This window comes from Haliotis asinina, chromosome 14, assembly GCF_037392515.1.
Source record: "Haliotis asinina isolate JCU_RB_2024 chromosome 14, JCU_Hal_asi_v2, whole genome shotgun sequence".
NCBI lineage: Eukaryota > Metazoa > Mollusca > Gastropoda > Lepetellida > Haliotidae > Haliotis > Haliotis asinina.
In genome coordinates, this window is record NC_090293.1 from 20231328 (window position 1) to 20255754 (window position 24427).

The 24427-nt window shown below is 37.7% G+C and overlaps 1 protein-coding gene across 1 annotated transcript in view; it reads left to right on the top strand.

The window, feature by feature from the left end:
• The window catches only part of LOC137261204 (inactive phospholipase C-like protein 2), a 205499-nt gene that overhangs the window by 71571 nt on the left and 109501 nt on the right, over positions 1 to 24427 (top strand). Inside the window, exon 2 of the mRNA XM_067798913.1 lies at positions 11524 to 11673. Coding sequence (XP_067655014.1) covers positions 11524 to 11673 — 150 coding nt within the window. The remainder of the gene's footprint in view (positions 1 to 11523; positions 11674 to 24427) is intronic.

Below are 24427 nucleotides of genomic sequence, written 5' to 3' on the forward strand. Positions count from 1 at the left end.
AGATTATGTGATTTTGATTATGATAAATATGGAAGAAGAGAGTCCCATTCAGCTGGAGGCATAATTAATTAAGTAGAACAGAGGAATAAAGATTAGCACCAGCCCCAAGGCCGACATGAATGTCAAGTTGTGCCTGGAGGGCCAGGCAGTTTCTGTTGCTGTACGCTTATTTCTTCAGTGTTATCTTTTCAACCCATTGCATATATGTGGAAACTCATCAGGACCAAATAGAAAGTAATTTGCTATATACATGTAATCTGCTTCAAAACTATTTCAATGAATATGTTGCCCAAAACTGTAGAAACCATTTTTCAAGCTATATGTAACAGTTTTCTTGAGTTTAAGGAAATGGTAGGTTTTGGTAGACTAGATTATTGTCTAGTGATTCCTGATTACACTTTGCTTCTGATACTAAATTATTGTCACTTACTTTCCATTAAAGTTTATTATTTAGGTCCCCAGTCTTTATCTTGTAGTGAAAGTCTGTGAATATTCTTCATGACCCTATCCTTCAGAATAGATATGGTGTATGTTAACAATGGGGTAATTCATCTGTAATTTTTATAAAAAAATGACTGTCACAGTGGAGGAAATGAAAACCAAACCAAAAATCTAATCTGATGTCAGTCTTTTCACTCTTTTTATTCTCTATGTTCACATACAACCACAAAAAAAACCAAAGCAACCTTTCCTGACTAAGGCACTACACTTCAGTTAGTGATAAATAAACACCCTCATCAGGCTTGAGATGAAATGAAAACACTTGTGTCATTAGCACAAATTGTTATCGTTTTCTGGAACTGTATGGAATGGAATATGAAGGTGATGATCTGCCAGAGGCACCAAGCTTGTTGATAACAAATGTTGTTCTTGTTGATTTTTAAGCATGTCTGTTTACTTGACTTGTAAGGCTTGTCTGAAGAATGACTCAAACGTATAATTTTATGACTTGAATATAACTTATCAACATTGTTATTTTCTTCAGACATTGTATGTTTATTTTTACAACATCTGGGAAAAACTGATTAAAAGACACCACAAACCCCCAAGCACGTAATAACATGTGATCAAGTGAGTTTAGTTTTACACAGCACTCAACAATATTCAAGCTATGTGGCAGTGGCCGTTAAATAACAGTGTTGACCAGACAATCCAGTGATCAACAGTATGAGCATCAATCTGCACAACTGGGATCCGATGTCATGTGTCAACTAAGTCAGTGAGCCTGACCACCTGATCCTTCTTACTACAAGCCTTTTCAATGTGGCCATGCTTATGGCAGTCTTTCTGGAAGATTCAAGATCAACTTATTTTTCAAAAAATATTTGATTCAATACAAAATGGGAATTCTGTTGGCATTGGTTGTATGTTACCCCAGCATGGATCATTTTTCATGCATCAATCACTTTGGTCCAGATATGATTCAATAAAAGTAAATGTTTAGTTCAAAAACAAACTCGAAAGAAATATCAATTTGATGAATTATTACCAGTTGTTTTCTGTTTAGTCAGTGTAATGGAAAGCTGTTTCTTTAAAGAAAATACTCTAATTAGGGGATCTACAGAGTGTTCATTTAATTATGTTTGTATCAGTTTCATGTTAAATTTCAACAAACTATGCTGATTGATGGATTTGGAGAAACATGATAAAAGTTTTTTGTCTGAACAGTTATCAAGAACATATTAATCAGACCCATCTTCGAAATCTGACAACCTTAGAACCCCACTCTGTGATACCATTCTTGAGGTAGCTGTCCTTGTTTATTGGGGAGGTTACCAAGAACAGGTCAGTGGGTTATTCTACCAGATATTTAATTCAGTATAAAAAAAAATGGGTCCGCTTGAATTTGTAAACCTCGTGGAATGATATATGCCTTCATTCAACCACTTATGCAAATAGATTTGTGCCATTTGTATCCACCATGACGATTGCAGTAAAACAAGGTCAATCCAGGAGAGGAATAGCAAGATAATTGCAAACATCATTTACACAGGGAGTCTTGTCTTGTTGGTCATCATTTCAGAAAAAAAGTCAACCACAGTGTGGAAAAAGATGATAGTCTGCCTTCTGGAAGCTCAAGCTGTTGCAGTAACAGATACATATCAATATTGTCTGCAGTTTCATGGAAAACGTGATCCATAAATACTAATGATTTGTTCACAGCATCAAATTTAGTTTTCAGAGGACTGTGGGTAGTCCAGTAGTTAGTGTGCTTGTTCCTCATGGCTTTTACAGGAAGAAACCTATTTTTGGTGCACTTCGCCATAATATTGCTCACAGGAATATTACTAGAAAGGAGAAGCATACACTTAACCAACAGACAATGCCATAGAGTTACTGCTTCCTTGTGTTTCAGTGGAATATTCCTTGTCATTTTATGACCAAACCATTGTAATCTTCTTCACAACATTTGACACAAACTGATATATGGAATAATATGAATCCTGTAGCTGGAATGGTACAGGTTAAACCAACAAATAATCACTCTCAGAGATCCTCCATCCTTCAACCTGCAACTACTATAATCTCCTGTCTTCTAAATATTAGCATTTAATATGAAGTCTGAAAAAGCAGAGCTAAGCTGATCAACAATCAAACAGATGCACATGTTACTATAGCAATAAATGCTAGTGTTTTAGATGTAGAAATCAGAACTCTGCGTGATAAAGGGACCATTATGTCCGAATATTCCTCTAAAGCAGCCATACATAGATAGTTACAGTGTGAGGAGCTAGTTCTAACAACTGTAGGCAAGATTCCAAGTATATTCAAAGATTATTTGATTGTTTTATTGTCCAAAATGTTCTTAGTGGAAGTAATTGGATAGAATTCTGCATTTGTGGTAATTGACGACAGGCATCAGTGTTGTTGAAGAGAGTGTGTATGTTTTAGGTGAACTCGGTAGAGCACATTACATTTAGTGTTCTAGGCTGTTTAACTGCCACAAATCTTAATTGAAATCTCTGCGTTTTTGTAGGGATGATATTTGGTGTATTTGGCTAGGTAGAAAGTCGAATCAGTTTCATTTTGTGCTCAATTTGTATGATGATTGTCATCTTTGGATTTTGTGAATTTTTTTTTCAATGATTCCTCAGAATTAGTTTCATCAGATAAATTAAAAAAGGCTTGTGAATAGAGCTGAATCTCAAATATGTTATGAATTTTAGTTTCATCTGGCATGCAAGATTTAAGATTGTGATGTATTTTTTCATGTTTGAAAGTAATATTTAAAAAAAGCTCATTATTGAAAAGCTCATCTTTTCAGTCAAATAAAGCTTTTGTTTGGTATTTTATATTAGTGAGTGTCATTTCCATTAGATTTGAAAGGTAAGTTGGAAATTGTTTCATGAATTTCAATTTAATGTAATAACTGTTGCCACATACCATATTAAAATATATAAGAAATCTCTCATCTGATACAAGTGTTATTGAAACAAATATGATTGTGAGGCATCAGTATAACACCTTTCACAAAAAGATATTTGTTCTAGAGACTTATTCTCATCATGATGCTGTTATTTGAGAGGGAGACAGTGCTTAAGTATTTGATATCCTTGGAGTTGCAAGAGTTTAGCAAGACAACTAATTTGTTGCATTGTGTGCAGTGACCTGCTAATTCACAGGAAATTATCCATGTAAGTATTATTTCCCATCTTCAGAGCAGCCAGTGTTACATGTTGTTTTCTGAGGACATACTGGACATGTGTGCTTGTATTCCTGTAGGCCTCAGCGCTCTCATATTAAGCAGTTGCCCTGAGCTGTCCATTACAAACAATGTGACTATACCTGACTATGTCAGCTTTGCCTGTGGTCACAGTGCAGAGTTGTGCCCCTTGATGATTCCAGAAACCTTCAATTTTGAGTCAGAATCTTGTTCCAAATATGTTTCTAAGGTTTGACAGCACCATTCACATGCTTTTTGGTATCAAGAAAGTTGTGAACATTTGAGACCTGCATATTTTTAGGCTTTCATCTCATGTTAGTTTGATGAACCTTGTAACTGGAAACCTTGTTGGAAGTTTATTGAATGTATATTGACTCATTTTTGCATGAAAACTTCTGAGACAATTTCAGCACCTGTTTAGCAGTCAACACCTGTGAAAATCTGGTTTAGAGTTCATCTTCAGCAACCCAAGCATGTGTTAAGAGTGAAATTAGCAAACACTATCAGGTGGTCAGACTTGCTGACATGATGAATGCCTGCATGGGCAGAAACAAATAAACAAACTTTGTAGTTAATGGATTCACTCATCAACACTTGTTCAACACCTCAGTATACAGACTGTGACCTGTGACGAAATATTGCTGATTGTGAAGAAAACCTGATACTCATTGTTGTTGGTCTGTGGTTTGTAAAAGATGCATTGGTTGGTCAGGATTGTAAGAAACAAGTAGGTCCCCATTACCATAAACCACAAAAAGACAAACATAAGATTAGAATTAGCATCTCCCAATTGTTGCCCAGTGTCATCAGCCACTGGGATATCCTGTCCAGAATCTCTTTTGCAATGGCTTTCTAATGTACCAATATTTGTTGTTTTTTCTGCAGTCCAAAACAGGATCCTCTCATTTATTTGCTTGACTATCATTTAGATGAAAAGATAAAAACAGAGGATCAACACTTTATTGAAATTATTTTTTTGTTCATTCTGTGTTTTGTGGCACAAACATTCATCACTGGGTTGTTGTTCACAAATCTTCACCATAGCATCTTGAAAGCATTTCGTATCGCATGTTTTCAATATGGGGCCTGCCAAATGAAGTTTGATACGGTTGATTTTTCAGCTGTATTTTCTAAATTGAAATTAAAGCCTCCAAATTGTCTGTTTCCCATACCAAAACAAAGTAAATAGAAAGAAAACTGAATCCAACTGAAATATAAAGTGATTTGTCAAGTTTCAATTGCCTGAGTTATGAAATCAAGCATAGTTGTGGAGACCATGTAAAATATTCATTGATTCTTGTAAAACAAAGGACGACATTTGAAACCACAAATTTTCAAAAAAAATATGTAAACTACCACATATGTTAGCAGTTGCTTGTTGCCTGCTGTATTATTGATGATGCAGTCTCATACCTTGGCTTGATTCTCTGGGTGTGGTACTGTCTAATGGTGCCTGGAATTATCTGCATGCATATTCTTGTCTAATTACTCTGGACAGCATTATGAGCTTGGCATCTAGGGTGGAGTGTTGGTCAAGTCACAGTACATGTACAAAAATCATTTAGTCTCTCACAGTGTTATGAGCAAGAGAACATAAAGAAGACAGTCTTACGTGAAGCAGCGTCTTGACAAAATGTCTTTGAAACGTCAAAGTGTTCGTTTTGAGTTACCGTTGTTGAAAGGCTGGATTGGTAAGTAGATGACGTTTTGTGGGGAGTCAGGGGCGACTGAACTGTATGTTCACTTAGTTGTAGAATTCATGAATTTTGATAGCAGATATGTTGGTTTGCATCCCTTTGTTGTGTTAGGATCCTGTGTCTGTTTCAATCTCTTTGGTTGACTTGATCCTTGTTAATATGAATATCTGATAATACTCACCATAGTTTCACTGAAGTAGATATCATGTACAGCCTGCATTTACAACGGCTTTCTTCAGACATGAAGATGACAGACTATGGTGTACATGGAGACAGTCTAAAGGAGCAACTAACAATACACTGACTTTTATCACGGAAAGAATGGATTGTTTTTTCTATGTTTGCACACTATTCCATCATGACAGGGCATTAAAGTGGATTCATTCTCGGTGCCCATGTGTGGAATCAAACCTGGGTCATCACCATGAGAAGTGAACATTTGAAGTACTGCCCTCATTTGTGAGTGGGTTAACCTCTGTAATGTTCTGTTAGTAACACTTATGTCATAAAATTTCCCTCTGGATTATGGTTGCCTTTTATCTTTGGGTACCACTGAGATATACAGAAATGGATATGAAATTTACTCTGTAAATCCATTTTAGAGCTACATAGATCAGAAAGTTTTTCAGGGTGTTGAGAAGACAGTACCACACAACTCATGGCTGAAACAGATAGTGCTTTGTCCTCGTTCCAACTGATGGATCTGATACGAACTTTCAAGGTTTACACCCATGACTGCTGCCAGAATCAGCAGGATTCATGTCCTCAACTAGAAAGGTTCTGTTAATGTCTGGCATTGTAATGGGTTTTGATTTCAGGAATCATCAAGCTTACCAGGTGTTGGCTTGGACACTTGTGTGAGTTTGGTTGTTATTTCGGTTGTTTAGGAGTGTTTGGACTGCAGGGGCATATTGAGAGGAACTGTTACCACTCTGTTACCATCAGTGTGGATTCCAAAAAATATGCATGGTGGGGATTTGATGAGTTCTCAAGGAATGTGAGAGCTGGGCTATTGTATTTGTTTTCATGAAGTGTGAATAAAAACAGTGTCATGTTGGAAGCAAGATGTTATGCTTGACAACCTTGCATGTGTTATTGAACATGTGCCAGCTTATGTCTAGCTAACATGAGGTCATTTTCTAAAAGAAATACTTATGGATTGGGAAAGGCAGGGGCAATGGGTCATTTTCCACATTAGAATGAAAAATGGCCCATTAAAATTTAGGAAGTTTACTATTGATACAAGGGCAGTGACCCATTCAAAATTCAGAAAATGGCTGATAATCCTGAAAATGACCCATTGTCAAAGTTCTCTTTACCAATCCCTGGAAATATTTTGGAAATAGGAATGAGAGGTCACAAGGATTTTGAGGTAATTGAATGCCTCCTTGGTGTAGCCAGAGCACCTGCCTGGATAACTGAAGTCAAGTGCTTTGGTCCCCTGGTAATGTCATATCAAAAGATGAAAGATGGTACTTGTTTTTGCCCTACCTTGTATAGCCATAAAACGAGAAATTTGGAGGTGCAGGATGCATACTGCAATGTTTTGCATCAAGCTTTCTTGTTGCAAGTTATATAGCAGGGTAGGAAATACTTGGTGTGTGATGATGATGTGTCTTAATCTGTGCTGCTCCTTTCTTGGACTCTGCATGGTGCAAGATATCCTGTGTTAGTTTTAAAGTGTTTTAATACTTTCTGTAATAAAGTCTTCTTCTTCTTAAGGTATCTAAAGGCCTTAGTGCCAGGAGTTGTTAGAGTCACTAATCACAGGTACTGTGATACATTTAGTTACTGAAAGACAAATATGCTCATGAACCTGATTTGTGAGATTTCCAAAGTTGTTGATAAATCTGTGGAGATGATGTATTCATCATCATGTATCCCTCGACTGATTCAAAGATGGTTATACTGATGTGTGGACTGAATAGAAAACAGAAATAAAGTCAGTTTATTACTTTATGTCTAGTCAGTAGTAGTCTCTTTTGTTATGATGGATCATACTCTGTGTCTATTCATGCTTGTGATTTCACACAGGTTTCTGCAGAAATATGGAAGTATTCCCTCTTTGTTTATTTCCCATGAATAACATTTGAACATTGAAACATGTTCTTCAGATGCTTCATAAACTTACCTTTTGCAGTCAGGTGAAATCTCATCCAAAAGAAAAAACATTTTGTATGAACTTATTGTTTAAAAATGTTCCTGTTCTACAGATGAAATATCAGAGGTGTAGAAAAACTGAATGACTCACTCATGACAAACTGTCTCCCTTAAACTTAACTTATAATAGTGAAGTGAAACAGCTGTATTTATTCATTGTTGCATTGATAATGACTTTCCACTTATCTATACTGGACAAGTTTGCCTGTCAAGTTTCAGAAGTGTCATTCAAATTTTCCATTATATACCATTGACTGTCACCACATAGGAAGTTATTGAGGAAAACCCTCACAATGAAACCACACATATTATTGTGTTCATAAGGCAGATAATACTGGACATGTTTACTTCCCTACAAAATATATTGCTGTGGATATCAATGCAGGTTAAGTTATCTTGTAAGGTCCAATACAATCTGGCCTCAGACGAGGCACAGTGTTGATCTGTGTTGTAGAAACAACAATGTTGTCACCAGCCCCTCTATCCTGGGGTTAATAGACAGGTGACTCAGGTCTGCACTTATATCTAGTGTGTGCTGGGACAGGGTAACATCCTGTGGGGACATTAGGACATCGCAATGTGGAAATGGAACCGAGGTATTATGACAAGTTTACACTGACTTTGTCTTTTGATGAATTGTTTTGTTTGTATGATGCAGCAATATTTCTCATATGACAATCATGGTCATTGTTAACCTTTTATTTCCTGTATGTTGGACTCTATTCTGAAGTGTTGTATTCAGGATCGTTTTTGATAGGTTGTCATTGGTCACCATGGAATTGTCAGATGTGACTTAGCTGATTATGTGTCATTGTGCTTAACAACATATATTGTTGTATATATATTGTCAACTACAGGTGTGCCTGGCCTTTGTTTATATACAGCTCGCCTAACTTGCTGCAAGAGGTGACTAATGGGATTGAATTGACTTGCTGACTACATACATGCATTCTATTGTATCCCACTCGTATAGATTGACAGACAAGATATCAGTCACTAGATTGACTGGTTCATATTCTATTATTCAGAGTGGTATTATGTAGGTTCAATATTCCGTCTAAGTAAACTTATCCTCAGTTCTTTTCGTTACAATCCACTACTGAGGCTAACAAAACCTAGCAGAAGGTTGCGTCAGGTAACGACCAATGAGCGACCAATGACCGTCCAATCAAACGCGAGACGGTTAAATAGATTTAACCAATCAGACAAAGGCTACTATTTAGGGATTGGAGGGACTTTCAAAATATTCAGGTCACTGAAACAGATCTCTCCACAAACAAAAATCCGCATATTACACTGTTGCAATGTGGAATGGGGGACTATGTATTCAGCAGCATCTATATGTCAGTATGTACGTCCTGATTCTTGTTATTTGATATCTCAAACTGTTGTACCCAATGTTTTCAAATTTGGTGACACCCTACACTGGGGGATTACACAGATACCAGTAGAATTTGGTGACCTTGACCTTATTTTCAATGTCACCAGGACTGACCACCCTTCAAACTCTTGTTAACGTGATATCTCATGAACTGTTGTACCCACTGTCTTCAAATTTGTTACCACCTACATTGTGGGATTATGCAGACACTGATTGATTTTGGTGACTTTGATCTCATTTTCGAGGTCACCATGACTTTTGTTAATGCAATATTTCACAAACTGTTGTACCCAATGTCTTCAAATTTGGTGACAGACTACATTGAGGCATTAAAGACCAGTTGATTTGGGTGATCTTGACCTTATCTTCAAGGTCACCTCGACTCTTTGACTTTTCAAGCTCTTGTTGACTAGGTATGTTATGCACTGTTTTAACCAGTGTCAACTTTGGTGACTGCCTGCATTCAGGGATTACACAGACATCCGTTGAATTTGATCATTTTCAATGTGACCACGACACTTAACGTGACTGTGAAACATTTGTTAATGCGATATCTCATAAAACATTGCATCCAATGTCTTAATTTTGTCCACAGCCTACAATGGGTGATTATGCAGATACCAGTCATTTCATGCATCTTGTGTGTGACCCAAAAGTAAGAAGTAGCAAATATGTTATGAATATTACATCTTCTTTAGTAGCAGGGGACATTGGCACATTAGTGGCAAAAACTTGTTTATTCATGGCATGGTAAATCTTGTAACCATTTGAGTAGTATAATGAAATGTAATTAACCAAGTCAACAGGCTCTGACCTCTGAATCCATTAACTTGCCTTGTTTGATGAACATAAAAGTGATAGTGTCATCCTTAAGGACAGAGCTTGCTTTGTAATGCGCTGTATGCAGATTGCTAACTTCAGGGTTCATCTTAGAGAAGAGACCTCTCTCCCCACTTGCATTGATGAATTTGTTCAATGTTATAACTGAAGTACAGTGTTCCCAGAAATTATTGAGAAAATCTTTGTTTTTTTCTAATGATGCTAAGATTGGAAAAAAGGCTTTCACTATGCACTAAGCATACTAAGTAAGGTAGACAACTCTTGAAGGCTTAGAAGGCAGCTCATTACGTCAAGAGTTATCTCCCTTGTCTGAGCAGACGACTTCCTGTGTTGACATGGCAGAATTTACAGCAAGAGAGAAAAGAAAGCTCATTCTAGATGATTTTGAAAGGGGTGAGGGTGATGCTAAAGTGTTAGCTTGTAGACATGGTATTCCTCTGTCTACAGTATACAGAACTTTGAAGAATATTCAAACAGGAACCGGGATAGAGCACAAAGCAGGGGCAGGTCGGCCTAGGAAATTCAGTGTTGTGGATCGCCGAAGACTTGGGCAGATTGTGAGTAGGGGCAAATTGAAAAGTGTTGAGAACATCAGAAATGAAATGATTAGCAGAGGAAGTCCTCAGGTATGCAATGAAACAGTTAGGCAGGAATTACAGAGACTTAATTGGGTGAAAAAACGTGGAATTCCCTCGCCGTTGATGAAAGATGCACAAAAGGAAAAAACGTTTAAACTGGTGTCGGGCTCATGAAAATCAAGATTGGGATAATGTTTTCTTTTCGGATGAAAGTTCTGTTTGGCTTTTCCCTAATTGTGTGAAAATTTGGACCAAAGATACTGTCAAACCTATCTACCAGCGACCAAAACATAGCCCGAAGTTTCACATGTGGGGTGGCATATCGGCTCGTGGTGTGACGCCAGTGTGTGTTTTCACGGGAAACTTGACAAAAGAAAGATACGTTGACATTCTAAATGGTCACCCTCTTCCGACAGCACAAACATTGTATGAAGATGATTGGATTTTCCAGCATGATAATGACCCAAAACACACTGGGCGCTACACAAAACAGTGGTTGTCGGGCGAAAATGTTCAAGTTTTAGACTGGCCCAGTTACAGCCCAGACCTAAACCCAATTGAAAATGTGTGGGGAGTCATGAAGGACAGAATAAACCAAAAGGGACTGAGAAATATTGAAGATATGAAGGCCGAGGTGGTCCAATACTGGGATACCCTGTCACACGATTACCTACAAACTTTGATGGGTAGTGTGCCTAGGCGTATTCAGGCATGCATTGCTGAGCGAGGAGGTCTAACAAAGTACTAAAACAAGACTGAGACTGTAAAAGGATGATGTTTTAACATGTTTATGTAAGTAAAACGCCAGAAGTTAATAAACATAATGAGTTACATGACGCAACATGATTCTCAATAATTTCTGGGAATACTATATTGTATGCTATATTAGGGTTATAATTTGCCCCCAGTATGATCAGGAACCGTGGTAATAAACTGCCAAGTAAATGGATCAATTAACATGCTCATTGACTAAGTTGTCATTGTAAGGTGTCATTGTATTGTCATAATGTCAGGAACAGGACTGTGTCGTTCAGACACGATTATTTACAGATGGCTGATAATTATATATACGTAATATTGCCTGATTCTGTTGTCAAACGATAAATATATGTACAATGGACTGATTGCTATGCTTTTTCAGTAAATGTTTTATTGTTGTAATTAGTGATATAATAAGGTAACGTTGCCTATTTGTGTTTTCAGCCCAAGACTGCCTGGCGTACATGCAGAATGGCAGTGAGTTGATAAAGGTCCGGTCCAATAGTCGTCAGTACCACCGCTTCTTCTCACTCAGTAATGACATGACAGAAATCCGATGGCAGCCTACTTCAAAGAAAGCGCACAAAGCAAGAAGTAAGTTGCACTCATGTTGTCAGTTTCATTCTTATATGTTACAGGCTTATCTGCATCAGCCTGTTCATCAGTGACTCCACACACTCACAACCTTTCCAAGGATCTGGATTGCTGAAAACAGTTGTTTCAGATGCCATTGTTTGCCGTCTGCCAATGGAAGCTTTAGGTTTGTCATATTCACAGGATGTGTTTTAGCCCCATGGAGAGAGACATTTAGATTGAACAGGTGCCCATCAGGATGCGAGGGTTGGTGACTTACGTGTGTCATCATACCAGATGGCCTGCATCTTTGTTCCCAATGTCAATCACTTGTTTGCCTTGTGGCCAAAGTGTATTTTCATTACACTAAAGACATGGGCCCACTTGCACAAAACTGTTTTAGAGCTACAATTACTGTAAATCCTTAAGATCGCGATCTAAGACTTTGGCTATAGTCGACATCCAAATGCACAAAGTGATTGTAGGCTAAGATCATTATAAGTTACAATCAAAATTTACACAAAACATTGGACAGAACCAATTGTAAGGAGCTAAGATCATTTTTGTCAGTAGCAAAATGGCGTTCAAGTTGGTGTCAGTTTCACGCATATAATTAGCTTTACGTTTGGGGATTGCTTTGGATTGCATAAAACTGAATGATTCGCCTCGACGCTTCAACAACACGGAGAATGCAACATCAATTTAACATCAGAAACATCGTTATTTGCGGTAGTGAACAAAATCATTATTCAGTCGATATCATAAAGTACAATTCTCACCCGATTCGGTGTTGGAAAAAGTATTAACACCATACCTTTGTGATACTCAAGGAAAGGATAGTAACGAAAGGTGTCTGCATGCGATTAGCAGTGGCCAGGACCTTTTCAATAACTCAAGGGCAGCTAATCTTCGTTTTTACGCAAGATGAGAGTGGTTTCCCTTTGCATGTTATGCCGTTGCCGTAAAATCTGTGATGCCCAAATACAATGCATGTTCTGTTGTGACAGCACAGATCTCCACGTATGTTTCTTTTCGGTCAATGATTTTGTCTTAGTTTATCATTAAAATAATCTGCAGTTTGATAACGAACACAGTTATGGGTTTGTTTCTTCTAATTCTAAAATCTAAAGTTAAATCTGACGAGAGGCAAGAGTTTTAATCTATGCCTTAAAAATATAATGCAAGTATTCTTCAAACAGGAAAAATACACTTGCTGAGGTATGTGAAATTTGCTTAAAATTTGTTTTTAACACAAAGGAAAAATAATTATCAAAAAAGTAGTGTCAAGTAATTAACATACTGTGGATAAGCAAGTAACAACACAGACAACACACACGGAATAATATCATATTCATATTCCCATCATGCATTGTCCATAACACTCCCACAGTCATGTCACCCTTTCATATCTTTACAAATCTAATGCTTGTAGGATATATTTGGGATTTTACGCCAAATAACACCCTCTATATTTCATTGACAGCCAATGACAAATCATGGTACATTTAGGTGTTATAACATAAGGAAGTTTTATTTATTTGTCATCTAGTACTTTCTATGATTATTAGGTCAATAACTGTAGACCCAGATTTGTTAATATATTTGTTTGAATTTCAATATTTTCATAAAACATGATATTTCTGTAGTTGCAGTATCACATGCTTAGTTCATAAATCAAATTAGAAAGTAGCAAAATTAGGGAATAACTCATGAGGTACGAGTGATTATTATATCATTTCCCTCTTCCACATTATCAGTTCCTTCTACCACGTTATCTCATTTCCTTCAAAGATTTGTGTTTATTTTGTGTTTTTTTTGTTTTTTTTCATGAAAATTCTGCAAAGTGCAATTAAAGAAGGAATGTCAGTTGTGTGCAATAACCAGTTCCACGTTTTATTTGCGCTACATGCGCACTTGCAGACAACTGTAGACATGAGTAGAGTTTAAGAAATTTCTATTTCCAACGTTGAAGAGTTTGATCTTAAATCCATGCTATCTTAAGATCGTCTTTGTGCAAGTGGATTAGAGGAATTGTATGCTGATTGTAAAGTTCATTGTAGGGGCCTAAGATTGATTGTAACCAACATTGTTCTGTGCAAGTGGACCCTGGATTGGATTTGCTCACATGGGTACAACATTTGAAGCTCATTTATGGTGTCTCCTGCTGTGATACTTGTTTAATAATTGGCGTAAAACTAAACTCACCTTCTCATTCACCTCCAGACAAAGTAGCCATCAGTAAACCATGCTTGTTGGTAGATGGACTTATTGGGATTAGGTGACTGACTTAGTTGATACGTCATTGTATTACAGTTGCTTTTGATGATGATCAAAGGATTATCTGAAACTTGGTCTGGACGGATGTCCAATAAGGTTCTAATTCTATTGCAGAATATTTGGGAATAAAGTTTTCATACAAACATGTGGGTAGTTCTACAAGTTTCAGGCTAAATGTGAAATGGTTGCAGTAAGTAGAGTGACAGTATTTTGATAAGGTGGAGACCTGTTGGATTATTGGATTTGATTTGCCATCCCTCTTAGGGAGTGAGAGTAATTACTTGAGACTACTGACCAGGATGAAGTCTCAGTCGCTAAAAGTCATAGTTAAGTAATGTCAAGATGAATCATGTGTGTTTTCTTTCGAAAATTCAGGCTACAACAGTTGAAAACATTTCATGTTCCAGGAAATTTTAATTTTCTGACAAATGGACTGTATCAACAAATCAGACTAAATGTTGAACAAAGAACAGAAGTGTTGAAGCCTGAAACCGAGAAGGAAGAGGGCGTAGCACTCCAATATCTCAGCTTACATATCAAACTTTGGCAGATTTCATGCAGGTGTATAATAACTTAGCAAGATATTTTGTAGGCTGTAACATTTCTGTCTACAAATGATGTTCTCAAGAACACGTTATAGTATAGCTAAACTCTCATATCTAATGAGGCCACAGGTGATTGTAAGTTTGAGTCCCTGTTTACTAGGCATGTTTGTAGGTTTGTCTGCACCATGATGTTGTTGGTTTCATGACAGTCACGCTACATGTCTGAAACCTGCGTCACTTCTTACTATTTCTCCCATACTAGTAGCCATGCCAATATGTGATCGACATAAGATTCAAAGTGGCAATTAACCCTCACTCACTGACTATTATTTAAGTCTACTGTGCTAGTGAGCATGATTTTTGATCTAAGTAACATCCTGTGTGGAAACAAAATGCCATTTTTAAAGGCTGTTTTCTGCATTTTCCCATGCAGCTCAATTTGGATTTAACTATATATTTTTTTTATTTTTATTTTTTCGGAATGTCATCCTTACGATACAACATTGTGGAGTTGCAACCTTCAGCAATTCATAATAATCATGGATTTTCAAACCAGGTCTGATTATGATTCTAGGTCCTGTCAGCACCAAGCCATAAGTAATTCAAGGCTGAGAAAACATCCGTGCCAACCTAAGCTGGTTGTAAAAAACGACTTGGTCAATTGGATTATACTGATTACTCTGATTTTCTTTTCCACACTTGATATATTTACAGTCTAGCTGTTCCATAACTGTTAAACATCACAAATTTGAACAAATGCCATGCCACATGGTTTTACATGTAGACTATATTCAAGTCTGGCTGTCATTGCACATTCTGCTGGCTTACAGTTATATGAGTCATGGAGTTGAAAACACTCACTCACTTTCAGGCAGATAAGGTATGAGAAAACATAATCATGAAGATCTGGGTTACATGTAGTCATCAGCAAAGCATGCTTGAAAGAGGGACCTAGCAGGAGCTTCTGGTGAGGCTTGCTGACTTGGTTCAAGTATGTTATCATACCTAAGTTTATGATATTGATCACTGGATTGTCAGACTCAAATATTTACACACTGCCGTTATTTAGTGGTAATATTGCTGACGTCTGTGTTGAGCAAGAAACAAACACAAACGAAACATGCAAGAAAATGTTCATTGTAGTGATGCCAATTCACATGATGAAGTTTCTTGCTTATGTGCACAATAAGAGCGTATCATGGTGAATAACATCTCATTTACTGGGATAGACTTCGACCTTCCACCATGGATCTGTGTTTACTGTTCATCGTGTCTGATCCCTGTGGCACTGGCAAGCTTTCTGTTCTGACAGACTTGTTACTTTGCAGTGTCATTGTTTGATGTTAAACAATAATTTTGGTTGATGGTCTTGGAAGTGTGTTTGGTTTACAGTTGTTAAGGTATTTATGGATCTTGCCACGAAGTGTTTATTGTTGACAAATGTCAGAAACCATCTTAAGAAGGACTCTATCCACAGGTTCGTTGTTCTTTGAGATAAGAATGTGTCGAAGGTAGCTGGAATTTCAAGTCCGTTGATTTTGAATTGAATTTCAATCAAGAGACTCTCTTTAGAGTTATTATTAAGGCTACTATCAGGTTGACTTCCATCATAAACTTGGACACTGTTACCACTGCTTTAGTCACATGGGGATTCAGGACTGTGGGGCAGAATAGTAACTTAGAAACTTCTGCTTGTTGTGACATGTAACTTAATGGATCATTTTTTTAGACTGGTGACTTGGTTTTCCATGACAAATGATCATAATGACCTGGATCATTGGTCATGATATTGATCACTGGTTTGCCTTATTCAGGCTAAATGTACAGGCAGCCAGAATATTGCAGCATGTTGCGATCAGCAACCAACAAGCAAGTACATATGCATTTCAGAGTGTTGGAACAACTGTAAAACAATGAAAAATTCCGTCAGTTATGAAGGACTACCCACTAAAGATTGCCTTCAAAATACCTGCAACATTAGAGGATTGATTAATCCATGTTTAACTCAGCACTCTGTAATATTCCAATGTATGACAGCAGTCTGTAAATAATGAAAACTGAACCAGACAGTCCAGTGATAGATGCTATGAGAATTGACTTACACTGTTAGAATAACGTGCCCTGTATCAACCAGTGAACCTGATCCTATAAGTCATGTCTTATGACAAGCACGTGAAGACCAGTATGTAATCTAGGTGTAGCATCAGATACATTCAGCCCCGCCCTTGCAGTCTTATTGATGAAAAAGTAAAAGTAAAAACTGTCCAGTATTTGTTCATATATGTCAATAGTGTTGCCTTTACACACCCACATTGATTAGTCAAATGTACTCACAATTTTGAATCATAGTGTTCTGTGTTTCTTTTTGAAAATGCATTTAGCTGGTGACATCTGTCACTTCACTTTCAAATCACCATTCAATCTGCACTTGATCAGCTTTCCTAAGTCTTGGCAATGACCAGTAATTAATATAACACAGCACATGGTCACTGCATATCCAGTGCCCATGCCTTGTTATGGCTCCAGAGCCCAGGCAAGAGGATTTACCTTGTTATGGGGATAAAGACCAGTCTGTGTTTGATCATACATGCTTGCAAGGAAATGAGAAACTTTATCTGGTCAGTTTGGTGGAGTTATTGGTGTTGGCAGTAAGCCCAGGGTGTACTGCTGAGATTATGCCATGCCAAGGGTGTGTGCTGCAATGCGATGTTGTAATGCATGTGTTGAATTGATTACCATATTAAGGAGAGGAAAAGAATGAATTTCACAGAGATGTAACAATAAGGGATTATTCAATTAGTATGCAACTGAAACATAGTTTGGTGTTGTGGTTGGAGATTGGGAAAAAATACTTTTTTGGATGACTAATGTTTGTGTATGGTGTGTCTATGAGACATGGTGGAGAGATGATACTTTTGCTGTCACCGATCTGGTATTAAGATATCAATGAGTGAATAAGTTATGACAGCTGTTGCCATGAACGCCATGGAATATTCAAGTCAGCAGAATGGGAATGGAAGGTCTATTCAGTCTGATGTGATCTGATCCTCTGACCTCATTTGTAGCATTAAGTAAAGGCACCATCAATGTCAGGGTGATCATAAAGAGTCATTTATCCTTCACTGTGGCGAATTTCAGACCACTCTGGCTCAGTGAACAAATTCCTGCAATGATAACCACTCACAGAGATGAACACTTCCTGTAGTGCTGGATGACCACACTGACATAATAGTGTCCACTTCCTGCAGTGTTCATTGACCACATATTGATATGAACACTTCCTGTACTGCTGGATGGTCATGCTGACATATTGGTGTCCACTTCCTGTAGGGTTGGAAGACTTCATTATGAGATGGACTTCTTCTTGTTGAATTATGTGTCCTCACCGACAACTTACCACCTCTTGCAGTATTATTTAACGACACAGACAGTAGGTCACCTAATAGTATGAAAGATTACCACACTGACAGATAATGAAGACTTCAACTTAATCCTATGGTCCATAGTCTTTAGCAGCTGAAATATTGCAAAGGTAACATCTTAACACTTGCTGCAGGCAAGGAAGACCAGTGGGACAGACAGTCCATTCCATGGCCAGACAGCCTCATCTCCTAGATCTTCTTCAATCAGCTCTGTTTACATACCTGCCATCAGACAACAGCCAAGAGAATTGTCCTCATACCCTGACACTTATCCTCATCAGCACAAAGGTCAGGCCTAGCCTGGAGATGGGTCAGGAGCTTTTAATAAGATAAAACCCAAACGGAAACTATCTGAAAGGGTGTTAAGTGGCCAAATCACATTACTGCTATTGGTAGAGCTGCTGTTAGCTGACTGGGCCAGTAATTGGATTACTCATGGTCAGTGTGTGTCTAATCAGGGACAAGATATGCAATGTAACAGTCTGCCCCTTGCCTTTATGAATCAACAACTTTCATATTCAGAGTATATCCATGTTCTAAAATGCTCATGACTTCTTCAGAATGGGTATTGTCTGCATATTGAAAAATGGTCTTTCTGATTATTTCCTGTGTAGCTTGGAATATTGTATGGCATATCTGAATTAATTAGACTCCAGCAGGTAGGTGTTTTTCAAGACTTTTCCAGTTCATATGTCTGATACAGAGCAAGCAGCTACATATTTCATGACAGTGAATGAACAATGGAATGCCCTGGAACACATGTAACAAGTAACAAGACTGCTGTCAGGGACATGCTGATTTATCAAAGGGAATGTTTCTGTGTTTGATTTTAAGAAATGAATGATTCTTGATGGTAAATTATTGTTTGTTTTTGTTCAACTCCACACTCAGCACTGCTACATGCACAAAGTCAGTAAATTACATATTTGAAGTCTTCCGGTTTCTTCCTGCTCTCTCTTGTCTGTTTATGACATTAGCAGAACTAAAATTGGTTGTCTCTGTTCCATTGGTACTGTGGTAGGCTCCAAACAGCTGTATTTTATTTACAAGGTTAGAGTACTTGCATATGGTGATGAATTCGGGACATTGTAGGACAAACTTGTTGGCATTTGTTAACTAAGTCATCAAAACACTGCGAATTGCTGTGTGGAGTTATGTCCCTTAAATGTGCCAGATCATGGGTTTGAGTCCCAGATTTGCCATGGGTTTTTTAATTTTTTGATTCATCAACACTCTACCTTTCCACATGGGTTTATCAAAGTGGAAAACATCTACATTAGAGTCAACATAAAGTATCTGCCCCAGTTGGGGTTGTTTTCCATTGGCAGGCTGGAACATAGTGATAAAACTGAAGCGATGTTCAAAGTGATGTTCACACACTCAAAAAATATTTATATGACCAAGTTTTGTCAGATTGATAATGCCACCATACTGCAGTATGGGTCTTCTCTTAAATACAGTGAATCGGGACTTCCCTTAAATACAGAGAATTATCATCTTGTCTCAGTCTTCCTCTTTAGGAGTATATATCACCTGCTTTCATTTTGCACTAACTAGATGTTTAATTACAGAATTGCTGATGTTTCCAAGCAGATTTACATTAATATCTGTAGAGCCTATTAGAATCATGAGTAGATTTTGAAGGATATCTCAAGTAGAGCTGTCACTTTTATCTTTTCTGGAGGCATGTTCTGGACAATAAGTAGTGGCTTGCTGGAAGCATTGTTGTGTATCCACTATGCTACAGTCTCTGTATCAAAAGGTCTTGGGAAGCTATGGCAGATAAGGATTCAATAATGGTATTTGGAAATGCCGCATGAAAGCAACATGAGAAATGCTGATACAGAGTTGTTCATTGCTATTTGTTTAGGACTCTGTTGTTTCTAAATGAAAGACTTGGTAAGGGATGTGCAATGGCAGTTGCTTATTCCTAGCATATTGATGCAACAACTCAATGTTGAGAGTTAAATCCCTTCGTTCACAGACTCATACAGCTCATGTAATCTCATTGGTTTGGAAGTAATGATAAACATTATAACCTGTATGAATTAGAAACTCCCTATCCAAATTATAACTGGAACATTGTTGTTGTTCCTTTTCCACTGACCAAATGTTGAGAGTTCTGTGCCCAGGTGACCCTGACCTCCTCAATGTGTCATCACTATTATTTCATTGACTGTCGACCCGTGAAGGTCCCAGGGTAGAATTGGCCTTCAGCAACCCATGCTTGCCATACTGTGTTGCTTGTCGTAAGATGCAACTAATGGGATCGGGTCATCAGGCATGCTGACTTGGTTAACACATGTCAATTACCAATTGCATAGATCAATGCTCGTATCCTTGGTCACTGGATTGTCTGGTCCAGACTCGATTATTCATAGCAAGCCGCCATGTAGCTGGAATATTGGTGACTGTGGCATAAAACTAAACTAAACTCACTCACTCACTCACTCACATACTCATTGACTGTCCGAGTCACTTAGTTGATAATGCGTGTCCCTTTAGAGCACAATATCAGTGTTTCAATCTGTGGCCTTTGCATTCCATAAGACATCATAAGATATTACTTGTTTTTGCTTTGGTAGGCTCAGAATCGGTATACAGTGGGAACAGACACCTGAAGATCGGGTTAAGTATTGATCTTCAGTGGCCCATACTTGTCTTAAGCAACTACTCGGATTGGGTGTTAAGGCTCATTGGCTTGGTTGAAACATACCATCATATTGCACTTGCGTAGATGGATGCTCATGCTGTTGGTCATTTGGCTGTCTGGTCCCAACTTGATTGTTTAAGGACTGCTGCCATATAGGGGAATATTACTGAGTGTGGAGTTAGACAGTCCAGCTAAACAACTTATATAATAATTTTGGATACCCATGTAAAACTATACCTAAGTATCCCTATGGGTTAGCACCTTAAACTGACCATTGACTTCAGATACAGACTCATTCTCACACAAACACACGTATGCATGCATGCATGCACTACTTTACAACATGGCAGTATGGATTATTGCCCATAATATCACTGACAAGCCTGGTTGGCATTCCAATGTTTAAAATCAAACTGCCAGTCATGTTCTATTTCAAAACTGATTAGAAAGGCAGCATTAACATTCATATTTCTGGAACATTTATGGAAATCAGAATCTAATAAAACAGAATATTTTAATTTTCATGGGTTAAGAGTTTTATTGAAAGCTTCCATGTTTTTAATGTGATTCAATTATGATGACACACATCTGGTAATGTCATCCTTACAGTCGTGACGCCATGACAACATGTAACTTGAGAGAAGGTTGAGTATGGATTGCTTGCATGAAGACCGTTGCATGATGGATAACAATGGCCTGATTAAGGAGACAAGTATTGCTTGGTCACAAATTTCCCATCATGCTCTTCAAAACATGTCCATAGCTGACGACACATAATCATCCGAATTTTAGAATAATGACCTAAGAATGGTCACTGATGCAAAAGAGAACTTAAGATGATTTGTTCGAGGATGGCTTTGGATTAGAATCGGATGCAGCATGCAAGCAAAGGACGGAACAAGGATGTGACTTTTCGTGTCTTTTAAACGCACAAGAAAATTGACTGGTAACCCATGAATCAATAGCAGACTGAAGTCTTAATGCCCTGTGAAATCAAGATTCTTTTCTGCATGAAGCACCAATCATTATATCAGCTATTTCTGAATATGTAAGACAGCTTGAGAATGGAACACTGCCGATTGATGATACTATGAGGAAATTGACCAGATTGTGCTCACGATTAAACGTGACTGTGTTGTTGAATGAACAGGTGTCTGGCACATGTTGAAAGCTTGTTGTTAAAGATACTGTCAGAAACGGATGAGCTCCACAGTTCATAAACTGTTTTCTTACTTGAGGTATTCAATTAATGCTCATAATGATTTTGATTGAGTGAATAAATAAATGTTCTTTGGGGCTGTACTCATCAGCCACCAGGCAGTGTTTTCTCTTTCAGCTTTATGCTGGTATTTGGCTTGATAAAAATGTCCAAGATCGTTAATGTTTCAGTGTGACAGTCAGTCCCTGACACATTTGACAGAAATCACATCCCAGTTTTTCTGAAATTATGCTTCACTCAACTTGTGGTCAGAACCGGAAGTGATTGGCTCTGATTCATTCAGATTGCATACTTTATCTTTGTCATCAAAGGTTATTCAGTTCTAGAAATCAACTGAAGAATTTAACCAAATCGACAGCAAACTGTACCCTATCACACAACACTTTCAGTATGTAACATTGTGATGGTGTTGTGACTGCTTCTATAGGTTATTGCAAATACTCATCCTTTTTTTTGGATGTGGTGGGAGCTTGCACAGTCCACTCTGGGACAAAGGATCTAAAATGAATAAGGACACTGACTTGCCTCAGCTGACTCTGCCAGTGAAGACCAAACATCCTCATACTAAACACCTTGCTTGTATATTCAGAAATATAACGAACTTGGCTTGAAAGGTACATTGTATGATTATTATTATGATTTTTATTATTATTGAATAATTTTCATAAGGGACAGTCTGAAAGGAGAAAAGACCAATGGGGGAGGGCTGAGTTATTGTTTCCAGGGTGAGAAAGGCCCAAGGGAAACACTGCATTGGCCTATCAGTTATCAAGTCTGAAGGAGGCAAACCAGTGCCTGAACACTAGAAAACATGGTCAATTTATCTGACCCCCTGATCTGATCTCATCAGCTATCTTGTTCAGAGATATGTGTTGCTGAATGGCCATTTTGACTCGATAAAGTAAATGCTGATACTACAACATGGTGGGCTGGGAACTTTGAGCCAGCAATGAATGCGATTAACAAGTTCAAATAGTTCAAAATTATGGATATTGTTTCAATTAGGACACAATTTTATGTCCATTTCATGCTTCCCAGTTTTCTATTACACCACCAATGTGGTGGCCATATTTTTATATAGACAGCGCCTTTGAAAATATACTATGGTGCTGTGTCTTCTCAAACATTTTTTGGAGAAGAGTGGGTGGGGGGTTGTAACTGGTTTCAGCATATGAGTAAGCATTCCTCACAAAAAAAAAGTATCACTTATTCCTAAGTTTAGCTCCACGCCACATGTCACTGTGATGACATCATGCTGAAGATTAAGACATTGCAGTCAGAATATGACATTTCCAGCTATTAACATTTCTCCCTGAAGGAAAAATGAGCCTTTCAGAAATGTATGATGTATCCATGTACCTTTCATCATTTCGAAATGCCTGTTTACTATGTTTAAGAAATATTTTGGCAAATATTAGCATTATTGGTGATATAGCCTTTGAACTGTCAGTTTCAGTCAATGGTGGTTAATTCATTTTTGATCTCTATCAGTATTGAATGTCATGACAGAGATATGCGTTCACTTACTACCTTGGTGCAGTATGTGGAGACAATTTAAAGTGACTTTGCTAGAAAACTGTTAAAAGAGTTGTAAAGTCTTACTCGGTCAGCTTAGACGATGAAATATTCCACTTTACACATTTGAAGAATTCACTCACATGAGATGTTAAAAACCTGACTGGCTATTATCGAAACGTTCGTAACCCTACAAAGTTCTTAAGCCCATTCTTAATACATGGCTTACGATCAAAGTTAAAAATTCTTAGGGCTATGAACAGCCCATGTCTGTATTGTATGTGTACTATGTATGAGGCAATGTGAGTTGTATCTTGTGCTGTACGTAGCATTAGCATGGTGTGAAGGTGATGAACCCCTCCAGGCTAGGCAGGAGCTACTGTGTGAAATACGCTGGTGTAAGGAGCTCTTTGGCAAAACTCTGTGAACAGCGTGGACAGACAAATCAAGTTAGAATCACATATGTGTTTAACCCATAGGATAATACAAGTATGGTGTGTGTAATGAGGTAACTTGTCTTTAGGCTGGGTGATATTGTCTCATATTTTACTGTCTTTGCTGTCTAGGTCCAGTTGGGGATTAGACCCATTTTGTCTGTGAAATTTGAAAAAAGATCACAATGTGAAGTTATCCCAAGTCAGAAATATAAAAAGGTGCAAACATTCTGTTGATATTTTTCAATATATTTAGGTATATTTGTTACTGGGTTTGTAAAGAGTAGCCTAGTGGCTTAAGCCCAGACCATAGACCCTGATTCCATTGTTATGTGTACAGTGTATCAAACCCTTTTCTGGTGTGACCTGCTGTGATATTGCTGGAATATTGCTAAAACCAATGTGAAATCAAACTCACTTACTCACTAGTAAAACATCTTTATCTTAAACATACGCCATCAATGAGTATTTAGAATGTCTCTTAGATGCAATCCGTTTCGTTGAAATAAAGACTACTAAGACCTAGTGTAAGTAGTACAAGTAAACATTGATGTCCCAAAAACTTGATGTCCAGTGATCTTGTGGACTTATAAATTATGTATGGATGCTGTGTCCTGATGCCCAGGAATGTGTCTGCAAGCATGAACACACATCCATACCTTGTAGATCAAACGTGACATATTGTTCCAGTCATGTCACATATTGTGTCA